A 21,958-nucleotide genomic window follows, 5' to 3' on the forward strand; every position below is an offset into this window, starting at 1 on the left:
GTGCCGGGATGTGCAGGGCCAGCTCCCCCGCGGTGTCCGGAGCGGCTGCCCTGTGCCGCGGGGGGAGCTGAGCCCGGCCCGACCCCTCCGCCCCCCGGCGGCGACGCCCGCCCGGGCCGGGAGCCGGCGCGCCGGGCGGAGGAGGGCACGGGAGAGGAGGGGACGGGAGAGGAGCGGAGGGGAGGGCAGGGCAAGGAGGGGAGGGCACGGAGGGGAGGGGAGGGCAGGGCGTGGGCGCCGCCGCCCCCCCGTCCCGCCGGCACGTGCCTGCCCGCCCCCGCTGGCCACTGCCGCGCCCCGACGGCCCCGGCATGGACGCGCCCGGCCAGCGGCCCGCCAGCCCCCGAGCCGGCCCGGAGGGCGCGGCGGCGGCGGAGCGGGACCCGACCCCAAACCCGAGCCCGAACCCCGGCCCGGAGGCGCCCGTCCAGGAGGAGAGGGAGGCGGCGTACGTGGAGATCCGCGGCTCGCCGCAGGGGCCGGAGGAGAGCCGCCAGAAGCCCGAACTGGCCTCGGCCGGCGGCGCGGAGGGAGCGTCCGGTCCCGCACCGGACAGCGGAGCCGGCGGGACCCGGGATGGCGACTCGGCGAGCGGCGGACCCCCGGCGGAGGAAGCGCGGCCAGCATCCTCGGACCGCGGGCGGGATCGCCCTCCTTCCCCGGCGGCGGCGGCGGAATGCGGGGCTGACACCGGCCCCGGCTCCGTGGAAGCGGCGGGGAGCGGCGGGACGCCGGAGGCGGGGGGCTGCCCCGAGTCCTCCTCCTCCTCCTGCCCTTCGCCCGTGACCAAGGCGGACGACTCTCCCGCAACGGGCGACCCGGTGTCGACGGAGGGCAAAACCTCCTCGTCGTCCTTCGGCTACGAAAGCGAAGTGGAGGATGAGGTCGCGGGGCGCAAGGCGACTCCCCCCGGCGCCCCCCCGGGCTCCCCTCCCGGCGGCGGCCGCGACGAGGCGCACTATATCAGCACGCAGGAGATCCAGCTCAGCGAGGTGGACCACGACATGGACTTCGACGCGGGGCTGGCCGCCCGCTGGGACTTCGAGGATAACAACGTGATCTACTCCTTCGTTGACTACGCCTCCTTCGGGAGCGACGAGACCCCGGGGGACACGCTGACGGAGGAGGAGGAGAATAGCTGCTACCTTAGCACGACCACCAGCGACCCCAACAACCAGACGGACAGCATCGACAACACCAGCAGCACCGAGATCGTCAGCCTTACCTCCGAACACGACACCCCCGGCGCGGACAAGCGCGCCAGCTCGGGGGAAAGCCGGTCCAAGCAGCCCGGCCGCCCCGGCGGGAGCCCGGCCGCCCAGCTTCTCCTATCAATCAAAGCCGCTTCCCGGGCTATAAATGAGTCTAGCAACGTGCACGGAAAGCAAAACACTGTTTACGCTGCCAAGCATGAAGGCGACATGAGTCTCCGTGTCGCCGCGGCTCCCGACCGCAGTGCGAGTTTAAAACAGGATGCGCTCCGCGACCACGCGAAAAAGTTCATCGCGGTGCCCGCGCGGCTGCAGACGCGCTGCGGGGCCGCCAGGGCAGGGGAGCACTCGAGCGGCGCCTCCAGCGCCGTCAGCGAGCTGGACGATGCCGACAAAGAGGTGCGAAACCTTACGGCCAGGGCTTTCCGCAGCCTGGCGTACCCCTATTTCGACACCCTGCGCCCCGGCTCCCGCGCCTCCTCCGCCTCCCTGTCCGACAATGCCCTGGGCATCAACCGCTGGTCCACCTACCTGGACCTCAAGTGCGGCACTCTGGGGCCGAGAGCCGAGCCCAGCCTGCTGCGCTCCGGCCGCTCGCAGACCAAAGCCCTCGAGTTCGTGGTCAGCAAGCTCGACGGGGAGATCGCCCACGTCGAAACGCCGCGGCGGCTGCGGGCGGGCTCCCGGGTGGTGACCCTGCTGGACTTCGGCGATGCCGCCGAGGCCGGGGAGCCGCCGGCGGCGGAGGGCGGCGGGAAGGGCTCCAGCAAGAAGTCCAGGTTCGCCTCCAGCCTCCTCAAAAACGTAATCTCCAAGAAGATGCAGCTGGAGCACGAGTTCAAGATGGAGCGGGGCGAGATCACCGACACCTCCTACACCGGGCCGGGCGCGGGCCGGGAGCCCGAACCCCCCGGCGGCGGCGCCGGCCGGGAGCGGCACCGGGAGGGTGGCGTGCAGCGGCAGAACTCGCGGCACTCGGAGGGCGGCTCGGACGGCGCCGCGGCGCCGGCGGAGGATGCGGGCGAGAGCGGCGGGGGCCGCTCCCCGGCCTCCAAGGCGTCGCCGGCCCGCGAGGGGAACCGCAGCCTGGACCGGGCGCTGTCCGAGGAGCTGTGCGAGGTGAAGCGCAGCGCCTCGGAGGCCATCAAGGCCACCTTCCTCCGCAGCCAGAACAGCGCCTTCAGGTCCTGGAAGGAGCGGGAGGCGGAAAGGAAGGAGGAGAGGGCGCCCGTCGGCAAGCTGAAACTTTCTCCCAAGAACGACTGGCGAGCCGACCTGGGTGAGATCTCTGCCGGCAAGTCCACCAAGATGTCCCGCCTGTTCGTGCCCGCCATTCAGCACACCCCTCGCGAGAAGGATCCCGGCAAGAGGGCGACCAAGTGCTCCGCCGCCGTCGCCGTGTCCTCGGCCGCCGCCTCGCCCCCCGCCGCCAAGCCCAAAGCGCCCGAGATCAAGATCAGCCTGGGCAGCGTGCAGCAGCCCCGGGACGCCGCTTTCAGCATCGCGCAGCTGCTGACGCCGCAGATCGCAGGCCGGCCGCCGGAGGAGGGCAGGGGGCAGCCGCTCAAGCCTCTCAAGGCCGGCGACGGCACCGACAAAGTGCCGCAGTTCCTAGTGCGCGACGTGAGGGACAGCAAGTACAGAGCGCAGGGGATCCTCCACCAGGTGCGGGACGTGCGGAAGCTCATCAAAAGCTCCTACAGCGCTGACTCGGGAGATAACAGCAGCGACAAGGGTAGCGGCGCCTCCGAGCAAGGCGGCGCGGAGCAGAAGCCCCGGCAGCAGCTGGTCATCGCCGGTGTGCCCCGGGCGCTCTCCCCCGTGGTCATCACCTGCCAGGCGGTCGGCCACACCGGCGCCAAGCCCACCGAGGCGGGGGCAAAGGCGGCGGGCAAGGCGCCCGCCTGCCCCCCGGAGGGCACCGTGCTGGTGCACCGCACCTCGGGCAGGCTTCCAGTGGCCACCATCGCCCCCAACAAGAGCGATGCTCGCCAGCCCGCTGTGCTCAAGATCGTTTCCAAATCCTCCGCGCCCTGGCGGCACCAGCCGCCGCCGCCTCCCGAGAGGGGCCGGGTACCGGAGGAGGACCCGCGGGAGGAGAGCAAGGCGGCGCCGGTGCAGAACGCGCTGGAGAAGCTGACGGCGGCGGTGCGGAGCATGGAGGAGCTCTACAGCTTCAACAAGCGCGAGTGGAAGCGCAAGAGCGACCCTCTGCCCATCACCGACAGCCACGTCCTCTCCCTTATCGCCAGCCAGGAGCGGGGTGCCGGCTCCCGACCCGCCGCCGCTGCGCCCCCGCCGCCGCCGGCGGACAAGGCGGAGGAGCCGTCGGGGGGCAAGGGCCCGAGCAGCGAGCGGCTGCCCCGCCGCCCCTCCAACAGCGCCGCCGACAAGGTCTCGGCCAAGGCGGCCGCCTTCGAGAGCCTGGCCCGGCAGCGGCAGCGCGGCCCGCCGCCGCCCCGCACCGAGCCGCCCGCCGCCCCCCGCGCCCTCCTCACGCTCCGCGGGGCGGGCGGAGCCGCGGCCCCCGCGCCCGCCAAGCTCCCCCCCGAGGGCGGCCCGCGGGCCCCGGCACCGCCGCGCTCCCCTCGGCTGCCCGCGGGCGGCGGCGGCGGCGATGCGGAGCGCGGCCCCGACTGCGGGAACTATCTGTCCCTGCCGCTGAAGGCCGCCGAGCCCGGCTCCCCCCCGGCCGCGGCGGCCACGGAGGGCGGCGGCGTCCGGCCCAGCCCGGTGTCGGCGTCAGCGGCGGCGGCAGCGCTGTGCGGCCTGCAGCCCTTCGGCGCCGCCAAGACCCCCGGCAGCCCCAGACCGCCGCCCGGACCCCCGCCCGCCGAGGAGCCCCCCGCCGCCGCCCCGCCGCCCGCCGAGGGTGCGCCCGCCGCCCTGTACCGCCCGCCGCTGCCCTTCGCCGCCCTGCCCGGCGCCGCGCCGCCGCCGCTGCTCTGCTTCTCGCCCTCCGTGCCCGCCGCCGCCACCGCGGCCGAGCCCTTCCCGCAGACGCAGCGCAAGGTGCTGCTGGACGTGAGCACCGGGCAGTACTACCTGGTGGACACGCCCGTGCAGCAGCCCCTCAAGCGGCGCCTCTTCGACCCCGAGACCGGGCAGTACGTGGAGGTGCCGGTGCCCCAGCAGCCGGCCGTGGCTCCCGTCCCGCTGCCTCTCTCGCCCCTCGCCCTCAATGCCGGTGCCTACGGCGCCACGTACATGCTGTACCCCGGGCTGCTGCCCGCCGCCGCCGTGCTGCCCGCCGGAGCCCTGCAGCGCCCGCTGTCGCACTCGGGCAGCGACGGCAGCGCCCCCGCAGAGCCCGGCAGCCCCGCCGCGCCGGAGGCGGCGTTCCCCGACAGCCCCTACTACGTGGCCAGCAGCAAGGGCCCGCCGCCGCCGCGACACGGGCCGGCCGAGGCGAAGCCCGTCATCAGCATCACAGCGCCGGCCACCGGGCCGCGCATCGTCGCGCCGCCCTCCTTCGACGGCACCACCATGCGCTTCGTGGTGGAGCACCGGTGAAGAGCGCGGTGAGTGGGTGGGTGCTGCCTGCCGGGCACGGCAGTCACCGCGGGTGGGCAGGGAGAGCGGGTTAATGGCCAAGTGACAGCAGTGCCACAGCTTCTGCTCAGGGGAGAGGGTTCACCGAGGGGGCCCTCACTAGGGTGTAAAATATAGAAAGGTCAGGCAAACCCGTTGGTGCAGTTCGGTAAAACTTGGAGCTTCTTTTTTTGGCAGTTTCAGAGAAGCACACCATAGCCACTCATCACACAGCCTGTATTTGTGCAGCCCTATGGCCGGGGCACCTCCCATTGCTCCCGGGGATTGCAGTGTGGTTTGGCATCTCTGGATCCATCATCTGGACCCACCTTGCAAGCCATGAAAGATCCCCTTCACCTTGGCATCACATTCACCTCTTATCTCACCTCTCACCTCTTCCTCCCACGGGGAGGTGGGCACCTCTCTTTCCCTTGTACCTGTTTCTCCCCAAGCTCAAGAGGAGTGGAAAAGGGGTCTAATGGAAGCAAACCCTTATTTTGGGTCCTTCTTGTTAGTGGGATGAGGGAGCAGGATGCATGGAGCAGGCCCAGGTGAGCTCTCCTGGAGCCATGGGGCTGCTGGCTGGGGCAGAGGTGCCCACAGGTGCAAAGCTGGGGCAGAGGTGCCCACGGTTTTACACAGCAGCTCTGAGCTTGTAGTGCCAGAGTCCTGACAGTGCCCAGCTACCTGGGGCTGTAACCCAGGGCCAGCCTCCAAATTCAGAGATGTGCCTGCAGGGACGCTGAGTACGTGTCCTGGAGAGCAGGACTGTGCATACAGCATGCACTGAAACCAGTGGTGCAGTATGTCCTGTGCAAAACAACCAAGGAATGATGGCATTTCATTCTAAAAGACCTGAAATGTTACAGAAGTACCTTCAGGACTGGTGTCACTGCTCCTTCTGCCTCGTGCATTAGAATGCATGGCTCATCTTTATCACGTGCAGAACTGCCAAATCTTCCATGGCTTACCAAGAACTCACAGAGTTAGTTTTTTGGTGTATATGAAAAGGCAAAGAGAAAGAGTGGAAGAGTGGCAACAGCCAGAAATTTGGTTTTGTCACCAGTTTGGGCTGAGCTTTGCCCAGTTGCATGCTTGAGGGTAAATTTTGTCTTCCAGCACTTGGGTTATTTATTTTGCTTTAAAATATTTTTTTTTTTTTTAGCTTGCATCATCTACTACATAGTAGATTATTTGTTGAATGAAACCTTATTGATGTGATTTATACACTTGCTTCTCTGCTTGTAATTATTTTATGTTGAAAGTTCCATTCTTTTATCCTGGCTGTGGAGGAAGTTGTTTTCATTGGCCCTTACGGATCACTCAGGACAGGCAATATGCCAGTTTAACTTGAGCTCTGCTGTGCTGCTTGAGTTCATCTTGCCAGTAAAATCTAGAACCTAGATGAAATGGCAAAAAGTAGTTATTTTCCCTTTAGTCTGGAGGCTGGATTGAGATGGCTAGCAGAAGGAATTTGTTAGATTTCAGATTAGAGATGTGATGTTTTTGAAAAGATAGGGTGCATAGTACATGTATTTGTAACAGTAACTAAACAAAACCCTCCAGCTTTTCTTGTGTCTTTTTCACTCTTTAAAAGTGAAAAACATCATATTTCCTGGTGTGCCCTGCCCCTCAGTTCCCAAAGGGTTATCCTGTTATGTTTTTAGCTTGCCTTCAGTGCCTGGTGAGGCAGGTGATGCTCTCACCAAATTGCTCTTCCTCCCTGGTGAAGTTAAAACAGCAGCCCTGCTTTGTTGTGCTGTGTCAGAGCTCTACACGGCAGAACTGTGTGAAAGCTGCCCCAAAACGCTGGTGGTGCATGCTCAGGATGTGCTTAACTTGTCATTAGACTTTGGTTATTTCTTACCATCTTATGTCTCTGTGGAAAATTAGGTATATGCCACCGAGGAATCACATCTGTAGCCTTCTTCTTCCTGTTATTTTCATTCACCTACATAACTTTCATGTCCCTGTGGATAATTTTCCTCTTCTTCTCTCTTTTGATGTCTACTTTTGTTTTCCATTATTTTCCTTAATCTTTTGTCATTCCATTCCTAATCAAAAGTCTTTGTTTGCTCAGTGTAGTGTTTTTCCCCTAACACGATGGTGTTTTTCCCCAGGAACATCAGTATAATTTCATGTGAATGTAATGGTGAGCTGTTGTTAAATTTTTTAATTCCAGTTAGTTGCTTTCACACCAGACCAGGGTTTTTTGATTGCAGCAATGCTGTGCAGATGGTAACATGGATTTGAAACCAGCCAGATTTCATCCTTTGAGTGCAAAAATTGAATAAAGTACTGTCTTTTCAGGTCCCTTTTTTTTACTAGGCAAAATGAGCTGAATGAATGCTCTTTTTCTCCACTCCTGAATTCCTTTCTGCACTGCACATGCTCTCTTCTTCCTTTCTTTGCTGTATTTCTTTCACATCTTCATTCACAAATGTATCACTGTGTTAAGGACTGCTCCATCTTGGTCTCTGTCACCTGTGGGAGGTCAGTGGGACCTGAAGTTTTGCTGAAGGTGTGATGCCTGTGGTGGATTGACACCAAATCCCCTGCACATCTGCTGCACTTCCCCTTGTATCTGGTGCTCTTTCCTGCATAATCATTGGGATAAAATAGATCCCAGCAGTTTGTGTTCTGACAAAATCCAAGCTGCCATTTCTGAACTATTCTTAAGTTTTTGATATGCAGAAAATAGTGGAAAATACGTGCATATTTCTGAGTGATATCTTATGGTTGCTTCTCTCCCTCCTCTTCTTCACTCACAGTAAATGGGGAGCTTTAACAACATCATCCTTTCCTGCTGCACTTCTTCCTTGATGCTAGTTTTCAGTTCAAATAAACTTGCATCCAGACCTTGACAGAACTGACCTGTAAGAGAATGAACTGCCTGACAGGAGCTCATTCCCAGTATGAGTGAATGAAAATGTGGTTTTAACTTTTGTATCTGTTCCCATATTTTACCCTCTGGAGTTGCTGCCACGTGTTAGGTAAATAAATGAGAAAAGAACAGGTAGCAAAGTAAAAAGTAACTGTAGTAAATTGTACTGCCAATATTAGAAGGGTATTTTTATTGTTCTGTTTAAACCATGAGCATAAACACCTTACAGGTACAGGAATGCGTATGCAAATATACTTATCAGTTGTGTTTTCTTCCTAACTGCTATCACATAATCTATGCTTTCCTTTAAAAATTAATTTTGTGTGGATAGTATGTAAAAATTATTTTAAAGGCTCATAAATTGGAATTTTTACCAACTTTGTTTTAGTTGTTCCCTGTTCAGCAGGATGTATGCTCCACATTACTTACAGTGTAGTATGCATAGGACTTACTTATAGTGATGCCTTTGCTGAGAATTTAGTAAAGAATTTATCCAGTTTTCATGGGAAATATTGGAATATTCCAAGAACCAAACAGGCTCTAACATTTGACCTAGTAAATCAGTCTACAAATGGAAATAAGTGTGACTTTGTGCTCAAAACTGTGGCTATTTAGGAAACTTTTCAATAGTGCTGAGCCTTGGTACCAATATAAGTTCCTGGTGGCCTTAATGACTCCTCCTGCCCAGGATGATTTCCTGAGCCAGTATGGAAGTGTTGTTAGAGCACTGGGGGTGGGTTGTTTCCCCTTTCCTGATGTGTTCCATGCTGGATGCTGTGCTGGTAAGGGAAGGTCTTTAACCGAGCAGATGGATCACTGAAATTCCACACAGGTCACATTGGCCTCTTTCCACCTGTGTCCCTGGGGTTCCCCAGGACCTGTCTGCTGGGAGCTGTGGGGTTGGAAGGCACAGCATGTTCCACACCTTGAGCAGCAAGGATGGGTTCTGCTCAAAACACCAGGGCTGCCCAAAACTGACTCAGTTTGAAAACCTAGGTACCCTTGGCTGATCCTTGGCAGGGGCTCAGGAAATGAGGAGCAAGAGTAGTGTGGGGACAAAGGAGGCATTTATGCGCCTCTCTGGAGGAGTAAAGATTGTTCAGCTCTCTAACAATCTATATTAATGATGCTTTTCTGGTTTTGTTGTTTGTTTTTCCACAGGGATAAGGAAGAAGAATTATGCTTCTTTAATTTGAAATACACTTGGTAACTCTTCAACATCAATCCTAAAAACTGCTTCTACAGTTTTCTCAATTTTTTTGCTTCATCATGCAAAACAAGCATGTAAGTTTCTTGTTTTCTCCTAAATGCCCCCCTCCTTTGGAGTATGCCTACTTTTAATTATGTGAGCAGCACTAAATTACTGCATTAGTTTGTGCAAAGTTCTTTTTGTGCTGAAGCCGATCTGCAGGCTTTAGGCATTGTTCTGTGCTGGTAGCTAATGGCAGTGATGCCACTGCAGCTGTTTATAAAATGCAGGGTGTAAATGCAGCAGTGTTTCAGTGTGGATCACCACACAGCTTCATTCAGATCCCTGGAATGTGTTGTGATGATCCAGTGCAGCCTTGCAGCTCTTCAAAAAGGAAATAAAGCCCTCAGCTCTCTCCAATTGCGTTAAATTAGGGTCTTCCATATAGATTTTAGTCACAATTTGCAATCAGATGGTTTTTTGTATTCTCTACTTCTCACTTGGAATTGCAAAGAAAGAGAGCTGTAGTGTTGGAATTGCAAAGGAAGAGAGCTGTAGTGTTAAATTTATCCTTAGTGTTTATTTTTTGCCACGGTTCAAAACAAGCTGTGTAAATGTCAGAAAACACATTTGATTGCTTTCATTTTTTGTTTGCTCCTCTGTACTGTGTTGGATATCACAAGTTGCCTTAATTAGGACAGTGTTTAAATACTGGGAAACCAGAAATTGAATGTAATATTTTAAAATCCTGGTTCTAGTGGAGAGAACAGCATTTATTTTCCTTTAAGACTGCAGTCTATTCTTCCTTAAATTGCAACATTGTTGAAAACATAATCCTAGTCACTGCCCAGTGAGAATAATTTTTAACTTTTACAGCCTCAGTACTATGCAGTTGTTTCTTTAGTTGTTTGACAAAGAAAATATTTACCTTTTGAACAAAAAATATACAATAAGATTACTGACAGTGCAGTGATTTATATGTCCAACTCTGCTCAAACTGATTGTTTCTTGTTACCAGCAACTAGTTTGTCTCAGCAAAAGAGAATTGTTATTATGAAACCAAATCTAAAATTCAATAGTCTCTTCCCTGCCCAAAATTTTGGCTAAGTGAAGCACTTTGGGAAGCAAATAAATGTAAGACCAAACCTAAATTATATAACATAAAGCTTTCTTGAAGTAACAGATTAGAATTTTAAAGTCTAAATGCAAATCCCAAAAGTCTTCATTTAAGCATTTGCCAGCAGGCAGGATTTTTCTCCCCCTGTTCTCAAGGCTTTCTGCAGCTAGGAAAGTTTCAGTGTTTCCCATTTTTAAAATAAGCCCTGGGTTTTCATTTTCCTGAGTAACTCATGATGTACAGAAAACTCAGGTAGAACTGTCTTCAACCATGTGTGGGAGATGGTATTTCAATGCAATTTATTTGTTTACAGGCACAAGTTGTAATTGCCCTGATGAAATGCACTACAACTGTGCAGATAGTGAGTGATTTCTTATGTGCCTTCTCACTAATTTTCATCATTGTGCAAATCCAGTGAATATTCTGACCCTTTTTAAAGAGCACAGATTTTGTAAGGCTTATCCCTGTGCTCTTCAGCTGTACAGTCTGCATGACAAGCTTTAGCTTCCCTCTGGGGCTGGGGCTGACTGCCTCTTAAAGGAGATGAACGCTTCTCCCCCTCTCTCATGACTGCTAGGTCCGTAGGTGTTGTGATTCGAGTATCAGTGTTAGACAGAACAGTACTTGGGACTGCAGGACAGTGCAGGTACCAGAGTGGCTGGTTCCCTGTGACATACACATGTGCAGAATGTTCAGTATAATACTAGCATCCCTGTTCCACAATGGTCCTGTCCTACCTTTTCCTGTATCGGTGCTCGGAGAGGAGTTTCCCGTTGCAGTTTACAAGATATAGGTTTGCACACACAACCTCAGGTTTACAGTTTCACCCAGTGTACTTGAAAGGAAAAGAAAAAAGCATAGAAAACAACCGCCCAGGATTTCAACATGTGTTTGTTGGAGGTAAATTTTGCAGGGTTTTGTTTTTTTTTTTACTGTCTGTGGAGATGAAAGCAATGAAATGAGGGAATTCCAACAGCTATTTATTTTCTCAGGGGAGTTTACTTCAGTGGAATGTGTCAATCCTAATGTCAAACAGTGTTTACTTGATTTTGTCTATTACTAAAAAGACTTCTTGTTTGCATCAAGGGGTCAGTTTTGCAAGGTGCTTCGATAACCCAGCAAAGCCTTCACATGCATCTCCAACTTCAGATACTTAAGCAGATTCCTGGGGACTTCAGTGGAAGGATTTTTTCTTTCACCCATCTATGCAAAGCTTTGCTGAACTCATCCCAGAGTGCTGAATGCCTTGCAGACCTGAGCACCAGGTTCTTCCCTTTACAGAACCCGATCTCTGGGCTTGAGTCAAGCTGGACCCAGCAGATAATGCCACAAAAGGTCACCAGAAAAAAGCTCTGGTAATATGGTGCTCCTCCATGTATGCCCAGTGGTGAATTTCTCCAGTGGATGGGGTGATGTGTAACCACATATCTTGGATTAGAGTCAAGCCCTCCATGTCAGGGCTCACAAGCTGCTAGTATTATATGTTTCACGGTGCAGTCATAGTATGTTACAGCTGAAATTCACCCCATGTGCAAAGCAGGGCAAAATCCTGTGCACCACTCAAGTTCCCTCCCAGCCCTGCTGTTGGGGTTTTGAGGGCTGCACCAGCCAACTGTCCATGCATTTTAGGTCAGGATCTAATTAAAAGTTTGAGCGGGACTGGAGTGATGCACCAGAATGTTGTTCTGGTCCTTTGCAACAGGGTTGGTTTCACTCAGTATCAAATTTAACCCTTGGTGAATCAACTGGTGAATGATTTGAAATGTATTTATGGGTTGTGTGGGGTGTTTTTCCCCCTTGTCTGTATTCAGTGCTACCTTTATTCTTTAGTGTTGATGGCCAAAGTGTCATTCCTTATGCTTATATGTTGCCATTAACTTGTGGCTACCTGAGAACACATACTTCAAAAATGCTTGTGCTTTTTTTCACCTATTTCTTTTTTTTTTTATTTCTTCTTTTTTTTTTTTTCCTCCCTGCCCCTTTCTTTTTCCTCTCATTTTTAAAGGGGTGAGTTAGTTATTGGTGTAAAGATATTTAAAAGTGCAAATGTGAAGTAAGCATAATGATTGTTAAGAGGATGTGGGTGGTATGTCTGATGAGAGAGAGGTGGGCTGTAAGGCAAAGGGGAAAATGCCATGAACTGTTGATGACTGTTGCCTGTGGAGGAAGAATTAAGAAACAGAAGATGTATAACTGGAGAGAAATGGACTCTTTGAGCTGCTCTCAATGGAGACTACACTGTGGCAAGTGTGTAGCTGAAACCTAAAGTGATCCCACTGCAGGGTGCCGTGGGCCTGGGATTGAAGGACGGCGTCAGGGCTCTGGGAATTGCACGGCGGGAAGTTCGGAACGTCACTGCCATGGGAGAACAGAGCGTCTGAAACTGCCAAGTACCAAAGTTTGTAACTGAATGAGTTGGCATTTGTATTATGTTGGGGTTTGTTGTTTTTGTTTTTGTTTTTTCTCTTGAATGTTATGATAAATAAAATGTATTTTTCAGTAAAAGACACACTGCAAGTAAGCCTGCAGTCCTGCCTGGTTGTATATTTGCAAAGTTACCTTGGGGGTTGTGCAGAACAAGTGAAAACAGAGGCACTACTTGGTTCAACATGTAAACAGCAACAGAAGAAGGGATTACACTAGAGAGCTGATCAAAACCCCCACACTCAGAGTCTCCCTGAGTTTGTCCCAGTATTGAAAGTCTCCTTCTGACCCGATCTCTCTTTATTCTTTCCTCTTACAACAAAGGGAAGTTGGCATTGCTTATATTTTTACCCAAGTATAATTTAAGAAAAAACTCCCCTGTTTCAGTGAACTAACTTTGACTGGTGAATGGGTTTGGGTATCCAAAGAACTGCATCTTTGTCTGTTGTAACGTGTTCAGAGAGAGCAATTGGTGGAGTAAATAACTTTTTTCTGCTCACTCTCCATGTTATCTTCATTGCCTAACATTTGCATACAAGCATACATAAGATGAGTTTATTAGTGGATAGCATTATTGCTTGAACTATAACTAGGAAAAATCTTTTGCTGCTTTAATGTTTTCCTTCTATCTTCATGGAGACTGAAAAGGTTTCTATTGTTAAGTCCAAGTGTTTAAAAAAGCATGAGTCAAACACCAGAAAATCCCAAAATAGACTTGAAAACTGAAGTATTGCTTTTGCAGTTTAAAAGAACACTTTCGCTTGAAGGAAAACTGAAGCAAGTTGGGCTACCAGGAGATCAAGGGTGACCAAAACAGACACAAAATAATAGTGGGTGTGTAGAGCAGAGAGAATGGCCTTGGATCATTTTATTAAAAGCAGAGAAGTCCAAAATTGCAAAGGGACCTGGGGTTGTCAACTGGAAAATTTGGGAACTCTGCTTTTCTTGAAGGAGAGCTCCTGAAGCCTGATTTCAGTGGAGATCTGTTACAAGATTTTCACTGCACTGCTGGTTTCTCACAATAGATGGAAAAATGAAGCTGAAACCTCCACAAAAGAGAGGTCAAAAGTAAATAAACTGAGAGACATGAACTTTAACCCTTCCTTAAGAAGCTCAGTAATGCAACCGGTGTTTGTCCAGACACAAACTGCCTCACACCACATGAATCTACTGAAATTAAAGTATGAGGATTTCTTATGATACTTTAAATGAACTGAAAGGTGGAATATGTCTGGGATTTTCAAGGATTGCTGGAGAAAATCTTATAAGTTTCTACATAGTCATTAAAATGTCACTCGGAATGACAGTAAAAGTGGTTGGAATGACAGTAGAAGTACTCTATTGTGAAAAAGAGTAGGAACAAAGTAAAATGAGAAGCAAATAATTCCCTGATGTCAGATCTAAACAAGTTACCCAAACATAGAACATAACGCTAAAAAAACCTAAAAACCCAAACAAAAAAAATGGCACCTACATTAGAATTGCTGACCCATAGGCTTGTTGCTATTGAGAACGTGTAATCTGCCTGCCAAACCCAAACTGTATCTCTATATATATGAATATTTTTTTAAGAGTAGTTGAAAAACACTGTTCAAAAAACATGAAGGGGAAAGTTTCCAAGTCTCTATTGCAAGTGGGTTGCTTTTTGGACTTAGCTGGATTTTCATTGCACTATTCCTTCTGTGGCTTCCAATTAGAAAAGACTGAGCATTTGTTTCCTTCTCTGAACTCCAGGTATGAATTATTAATTGCTACCACTGCTGATTACTTAAAAGTATATGTAATACCACTATTAAATACGTATTTTACATCTTGATTAACCCCCACTAATTGGATAAATAGAGCATTTGCTTTGTTTATAACCCTAAATGTGTTTTCCCTTCAAATGCAGGCTGGAGCAATGTATTCATTTCACCATATTTTTAGAAGTTTATTACTTTTGTTGTTTCTGTAGCTATGGAGCCCCAGTAAGGAAGCCATGGCCTTCCATTACCCAGCTGCTGGACTAAACCTCTCCTGGAATCCCCATTATGTCCAGCTGTTGGGGTCAGATAGCTTCAGAAGCATCTGCTGCCATGCCAGGGGGTGTCCACAAAGACACTTATCCCTTCTGAAGGAGCAGTGGGGGTCTCAGGGGCTCTGTTTAAGTGTCAAAGCTGTGGGAGGTCCACAATGTCCCTTTACTGGCTGGGTCTTCAATTTGACACAATTGAGAAGGGGTAAGCTTTGCTGGTATGGTGTAAGGATTGCTGGTATCAGACAAAGATCTTACAGATATAAACTGCATTATCTAGAACCTTTTTAATCTGATTTTGGGTATCTGTAAATTGATAGGCAAGCCTAAGTCATCTGTTGATAACTCTTTGCAAGTAGAAGAGTGATGGCAGCTATTTCATTGTCCACCTTCTGTATTCAGGGTGTCAGGTCTCTGCAGGAGGAGACTGCCTCTTGCCAGGTGAGTAAGTAGCTCTGCTCTTCTTTTTGTTTTGTGTGACACAAAGAACAAGTATTAATAACAAATAAAAAGGTTTGTCTTCGGTTTGTTCCTGAAACAGCAGTGGAGGTATCAGAGTGTCTAAACAGGGAGCAGACTGTGAGTGGATGCTGAGGAGGAGTGGCTGGGTCTTAGCTCTCCTCTGGGCAGAGGGCTTGGGCAGGCACCTCCAGCCCATGGTGCATCCTCATCTAATCAGGAGGTCTCCTGATTAGAGAGGGAGCCCAGGACCTGAGTGCCAATTTAAATTATTGCTTCATATTGTGAAGGTGAGTAAAATGGTTCCTCTTACCCCAATCAACAGCATTCCTTCCCCAATGAGAGGCTTTCCCCACCCAGGAAGTAACAGACAATAAGACTGGAAACAATTTCTTCACACTATATTTTTACCTGTTTTATTTAGGCTTTGACTAGAAATGTGACAGCATTTTCAGGAAAGACAACAAGCAGACCATTTCATCCCACTAACAGTTTGATTTTTGCAGATTTCTGCACTCTTGGCTTTTGCAACACAAAAGAGTTTGGATTTTTTCCTTAATTTTGTAAGAAATTTTTTTCATGACAATTTATGAGTTTTTCTCGGCTGCTTTTGGGTTTGGGATTTTAAAAATAAACAATTGTTCTTGCCTTTTTATTTTACTTTTTTTTTTTTTTTTTTTTTTTTTTTTTTTTTTTTTTTTTTGTGAACAGCACTTGCCCACCTTGTCTTATAAAAATGAAATCAGATGGATCAGAGTGATCAGCTGAGCTGGGATGGGGTATATTCTTTTTTAATCTGCAATGCTGATGTAAAACTTTTTTTTTATTTTTTCACATATCCTATGAAGACACTGCTTGAAGTGTCTAAGTAATTTTAATCAGAGGACTTGTCTGAGTAGCGATTATTTTTTGCATTGAAATACAAGCCTAACTTACCTAGAAGAAAATGTTCTGGCTCAGCACAGGCTTTGCTAGACTGTGCATCCAAAATCTATTTCTTTCAAGATCCTTTCCTTCTTCGTAGTTCTGAATTGCCTTAGTGAATGCTCATTTTTGGAAATGCACCTGCCTTGATTACACACAGGGAGACAAATTTTGATGAGCTGCCAGTATTGGCTTAACTCTGCTCTTGCTTCTGGTAGCTACAGAAATTACACCATTGATTTCAATGAGAACAGAATTAAGGCAACTGTAAGTTCCTCCTGGAAACATAACCCCACACTGTTAATCAATTGTATTTAACTACAGCAGTTAATAAAAAAACTCCAAAAGATAAATAACAATAATCAAGTTCTGCCTGCTTAATAAAACCCACAAAATGCTTTAAAATCATGTAAAATAAAACCTGCTTTTTTGTAAACAGGCAATACTGAGTAAGCAGGAATTCATGGTCCTATCTGGATGTTAATTGTACTCGAATATTTGAACAGGGATCGGTCATAGGCCTAAAATACCTAAATACTTTAAAATATATTTATAAATAATCATTCTTTATACATCATAATTGTTCTTTCCACACATCAAAAACACAGACTTCTGTATTCCCCAAGAAAAAAAATGAAGGATTACTTTTGCTTTTGGCACAAAAAAGTAAAAATGAAGAACAAGCACCACCCTTATGGAAGTGCATGAAAAGCTACCAAATTGGTCTTTATTTGCCTTAGGGCTTTTTTTTTACAAAAGTTTTAAATACAGGTTAATATGTAAACACTGTGCACACACTGAGAGTTTGATGCTGGCCCGTTGAAATCAATGGCAAATTTCCCATTAATGCAGCAGTGCAGGGTCAAGCTCCACGCTGGTAAGGTGTGTGCAGGCCGAAGTCATTGAGGGGTGCAGGAAAGCAGGAGCCCAGGCGCTGCTTTCAAAACCAGCCGCCAGCAGAGTCCGACTTGGTGCCGAACACCTTCTTGCACATGTTGGAGTTTTCCTGGTGCAGGGGGTATTCGTTCCCGGCCAGCGTGGCTGCCTTGCCCCTCCGGGCCGTGTAGCGCCTGCCGGAGGGCAGGCTCTCGTACTTGGTCATGTGCGTCCTGCAAAGACACAGCACCGGGCTCTGCCACCAGCAGGTCTGGGCACAGCTTGCACCCCGCTACCAAACCCTAGCACACAGGCCCTTCCACAGTCAGCAGACAGAAGCAGCAGATGTTTTAGTAGCTGCAGAATAGCAGACACTGTTTTCTTAGGATTTCCTGAAGGTTCTCAAAGTCTTAAAACACTCTCAGGTTTTTAACCACTTTTGGATGAGAATAACCTGAATGGAAATCTGGCACAGGCTCTACAAATGTTACCTTCCTTAGGTCTTAGCAAATAGGGATTAGAAGAGAGCAATATACCAAATAAAGCAAATTTAATTACTATTCTTTGGCTACTGAAGAACATCTTTTTAACCTTATTCAACAGTTGTTTAGTTTTCAGGAAAACTGGTGCCTTAATAAAGTATGATAGAACACAATGGCTGCAGGAGTACCAGACCAGGTACTTTTGTTGACATGAGTAAATAGCAGATGATGAAGAGAGCTTTCCACTTCAGCTCATGTATGGCTTTGCACTTCCTTTCTCAATAGTATAATAGAGAACTACTGCTGGCAAAACTTGAGGTCGCCATCAGAACTGATTGCACACAAGGGCACTACTGTCCTGCCACTTCAGTTAATTCACTTGCAAAGTCAAATTAAAAAATTGGACTGAAGCGCACATTCAGAGCTGATCAGTTGTGATCTTCAGAAAAGTTATTTCTGAATCTCAGGGAGGAATGGGTTAGCAGAGAGGTCAGTGTGTGTAACAGCCTGCACTGCACCTCATCATGTTAGGCTGGAATTTGGCCTCAGTGGATAATCTCGTGTCTGTGAAAACCAAAAGTTCCAGCAGCTGGCTGGAAAGACACTTCAGAAAGTGTGTGCTCTTAGTTCTTACCTGAATGGAGAGTCCACTCTATCCATCTGCATACAGACCAAAAATGGGTACTGTGAAAACTGCACTGTGGAGATGAAGTCTAAAGCTGTTTCTGTTTCCAAAGTGGTTTCCATACCAGTTTTTACAAAGAAGGAATCCACCTCGGTGTTACCAGCTACAAACATGGCTACCCTACAAAAAAAATTAGGCATTACAATTGTTTCAAAACACATTAAAAAAGAGGAAATTGAATTACAAATAGTCCTACCACACAAACAAAAACTGCCCTCAAAGCAGCCTGTTCTCCACCTAAAGGTATATAAATTCACGCGAGACCAATGGGAACTGGTATTATCCAGGTGGAAAGGAATAGAAAAGTACAGACATTCTCCCATGCACATAACTATTTCATTCTATTTATTTAGTTGCTTAATTCTAACTCATCTGCAAGGTCTTTTATATTTAAATTTGTGCCATTGGTGCTACCTTGGCTCAGAAGCCTAAGGTGCCTACAGCTACAGCGTGTGCTGGGGGTATCTCACCGGTTCTTGACGTTGGTTTTGGATTCCCGGTACCACAGGCTGAACTCCATCCCTCCGGAGATGTCGATGGCCAGCCCACCCATGAACTCTGCACTGGCTGTGGGCCCAGACTGCAGCTGGATTTCCTGGAGCCATGGCAAAGCACAGGTTACTGACTGCACACCTCTGAGGTTTCCTTATTCCCTTTGGTCCTGCACTCACACCACTTGCCATTTTGCAGGAACAAAAAGGAATAGAGGGACGTTCTGAAAGGATGGAAAAACCATCCTGATGCACCTCCCTCCCCCGGAAATGGGATGAAGCTACAGCAAGGCACCTTGCATCCTTCCCCTCTCCATGTGTGCCAGCTGGCATCATTTCTGCACAGAGTGTCACTGCAGGGAATATCATGTCTCCAAGAGCTACCGCACAAGCCCCATGGAGGCTGTGACAGCAGTCCAGCTAAATCAGATTGAACTCCTTGCTGGAAGCCCAGCATAGGTGCAGTGCAGAGTGACCAGCACCCCTGTACTGGCAGTGGGATGCTGCCACTTGCGCAGTGGCTGCAAACCCACCATATGACAGGAATTACCTCTTCAGTGGCCGGGTGGCCAAACCCATCAACTAATGCACCTTAATTGGCATTAAATGCATTTTCTATCAAATATCAAATGTGCTCATGGCTTCATGAAACCTGTAAGGCTGGACTGGAAACACATCCATGAAGTCAATTTCGGAAGTGGTAATATAGCTCAGGGTCATGGCAGTTCATTCCTTTTAAGGTTTGACACACAGCCAAGATTTCAGGGTTTACCCAGCTTGGCAATCTATCTATATATATTTGTCCTGCTTCTCTAAGAACTAGTGGATTAATTCATCATTTTAAAAGAAATATTAATTTGGGAAAAGCTTCTTTTGATCATGTGCCTCATATATAGGACACCTTCTTCAGTCTCACAGATGGTTTTCTCTCTCCTCTCAGGTTTCTGTGCCTGTGGTATTCTCAGCATCTGTAATGTTTCGGGCCTTTATAGGATATGTGGGAATATGAATTTCCTGTCCCTTTTTGATGTCCAGGCACCCTAGAAGTCTCTATTCTCTTCTTAGCTATTCAGTAGTCCAGTGGCTCCAACTAATGCTGTCCCAAGATTTAAGAAAGAAGCAAGCAGAGAGTCAGTCTAGCTTCCTAATCCCTATAGCAAGGAGCAACATCAGGGAAGGGTTTTGTTCAGAACATTAAAGTTATCTGGCTGTAATCGAAGACTCGGATAATTATGGTAGCTGTACATGCTTACTTCACCTTTTAGGGTAAGTTAATTATCCTTGAAATTATTTCCTTGACAGAACCAGCTTGGCAGAGCCATCTTGGCAGTCAGTTGCTGCTAAAGTGGGCTTGAGATTTAAAGAATGCAGTGGGCTGGCTGTGGCTTATAAATCCAGCGTGACCCCAGCAAGTGTGGTCATATGATGCTCTGATTTCTTATTTTCACCCAAGTTAAAATCATGGATTGAAATTGAAACCTTTCTGAAATCAAAGGGAGTTTTTATATTGACTGCAATGAGACATAAAATACTTCCCTTGTTGGTCTGTTTAGGTGTAGACATAAAGCTTGTTTTACTTTATTTTACTTTGCTCTTAATTGGGACTGGATTGGTGGGTAGCTGCTAATGAGTGAGGAGGTAACAGTATACATGCTGGCAGAGACAGTACACACAACCAGAGGAGCAGATATTTTTAGATGTATTGTCACATTACATCCAAGAGTATTAAAGTAGGCTGGGTTTACAAAGGCTGCACGGTTCAAGACTTTAATGCTACCTAGAATTAAGCTGTATTTGTCACTGAAACCAGCAGAGAAGTTAAAGAGCACTTGTCTTGTGTTTTACTAGCTCATCTATTTCCTTATTTATAGCTCAGCCCCGTCCCTCGTCTCATGTGCAAATCCAATCCAGGCTGATGGGAGGTGTAAATCACAGGGACCCAGCCTCCTAAGGAGAAGTATTTTCCTTTGCTTTCCTATTTTAAGCTTTGTGTCCCATTTGTAGTGGAAAATGTGACCCAAAAGATCAGAATCAGTCATTTTTTACTGTTTAAAATGCTGAAATGTGCCATGTATCAATAAGAAAGTGTCTTTAAAGTATATTTATGTATTGCACTGTAATGCAATCTTACTGTAATGCAACATAGAGATGGCTGCAACAAGCACTTCTCTGGGAACTGGCTACCTTCCACTGGGGTCTGGCTTTCAAATGGCTTCTCTGACCTATCAATACAGTATTTCATTTCTCTGGGCTTCTGGCAGGTGTGTTGCCTAGGAGAACTATTAACACTGCTGAACTTTAATGCAGGTGACCTAGGAGTCTCAAAAATAGTTTTATGAGAGCTGTTTATTTTCTAGCAGGAATATAACTTCTGGGTTATTCTTAGCCCTCAAACAACACTGTGGCCACAGGGAAGTGCCAAAACCATGTTGATGTGCTGTTGAGTTGGAGTGTAGCTATAAGACCATTCTTAGAAAGATGGGCTGTGCTTAAAAGGGAGCTCAGCCTGAAGCTGTGTTCAACAGTGCTTTAAACCATTCCTGCTTTTGTGGGGTATGGAGGTAAGACACTGCTGCCAAGGCATCCAAAAAGGCAGTGACTGACTGAAAACCCTGCACCCTGATATTGTTAAAAATGGCCCACAGTCCCAGCCTGGCTGCCCCAGACTTTTGAGAGGCTCTCCAAAGGCAAGGAGTGGAGAATTTGCTGGCGAGCAGAGCTCTAGGGGTGCCCAGCCAGCTGATTCAGCCAGAGTATGTCTGGAGCTTCGTGCATGCACAGCAGTTGGAAATATTTAGTTCTCTAAATGCTCCCTGTGCTCAGGACTAGACATGATTATCTTTCTCACCTCTGCGGTCTGTTTGTTAAATAGGTCACAGCAAAGTTTTTGCCCATAATCTGCGTGTGAACTGTAAAGCACTGCTGGAATGAGCTTTAGTTAGCCAATTTGGGCACTACTTGGGAAGCCCTCTGGACTTAAAATACCATTAGAAGGAGCTGAGCTGGGTTCTGGATGGGAAAACCTGTCATGTGCAGAGGGTGTTTCTGCGTAATTTTGAGCAGAGTGGATCGTCTTATCATCTACTTCTGGCATTTTCTTTGGCCAAGAATTAAATGGGAAAAGCCAAAAGTAAAGTTTGAGACTGCAGATGTTTTGTGAGCTGAGTACAGCTGTTAAATCCACAGGTCCTAAGGAGATCCCAGCTTGAGAAGAGCAAAGATGCTGACCCTGCACTTTGAGAGAGATGTCTAGATTCTTAGTCCTCCAATAACACATTATGTAGCCAGTTATATTTCTATGTAAATCTATTTAAGCACAAAATTAGCAAATCATTTGGGATGACAGTTGCATAAAAACTGTGTAATCCTCATTTTAATTGCTTGTTTTACCTAGAAATAAACAGTTGAAATTTGGACCTCTTAGCATTGTTCTTTGAAGCATAGTTCTCTGATTCATTCACCTGACAATTATTGCCTAACTGGACACAAGGTCCCTGGACAACTTGTGAAGAGGAAAACTTAGGTGGTCATATGGGACAAGAGTGTATTACAAGAAATTGTGGGAGGGGAGGTCATAGCTGAGAGCAATAAGAGTTTGCAACAGGAAACTCAGTTGCATTTGCTTTTGTTAAGTTTCTGGTTTATTTTCTAGAATATCTGTTCTCACCTTT

General features: G+C 48.6%; 2 protein-coding genes across 3 annotated transcripts in view; one reads left to right on the plus strand and one right to left on the minus strand.

Moving 5' to 3' along the window:
* Window positions 1–311: 311 nt before the first annotated feature.
* Window positions 312–12,276, plus strand: C4H4orf54 (chromosome 4 C4orf54 homolog). Its single transcript, XM_059471219.1, has 3 exons — window positions 312–4,732; window positions 8,788–8,910; window positions 11,019–12,276. The coding sequence occupies exon 1, from the start codon at window positions 312–314 to the stop codon at window positions 4,722–4,724; it is 4,413 nt and encodes a 1,470-aa protein (XP_059327202.1). The 3' UTR covers window positions 4,725–4,732; window positions 8,788–8,910; window positions 11,019–12,276.
* A 2,942-nt stretch (window positions 12,277–15,218) lies between these two features.
* Window positions 15,219–21,958, minus strand: part of MTTP (microsomal triglyceride transfer protein) — a 28,831-nt gene continuing 22,091 nt past the window's right edge. For both annotated transcript variants that reach the window (XM_059471352.1, XM_059471351.1), the window contains exons 16-18: window positions 18,267–18,391; window positions 17,746–17,916; window positions 15,219–16,862 (exon numbers count right to left, since the gene is read on the minus strand). In XM_059471352.1, the coding sequence (XP_059327335.1) occupies window positions 16,694–16,862; window positions 17,746–17,916; window positions 18,267–18,391 (465 nt within the window). In that variant the 3' untranslated portion in view covers window positions 15,219–16,693. The remainder of the gene's footprint in view (window positions 16,863–17,745; window positions 17,917–18,266; window positions 18,392–21,958) is intronic.

Source organism: Ammospiza nelsoni, chromosome 4 (genome assembly GCF_027579445.1).
Source record: "Ammospiza nelsoni isolate bAmmNel1 chromosome 4, bAmmNel1.pri, whole genome shotgun sequence".
NCBI lineage: Eukaryota > Metazoa > Chordata > Aves > Passeriformes > Passerellidae > Ammospiza > Ammospiza nelsoni.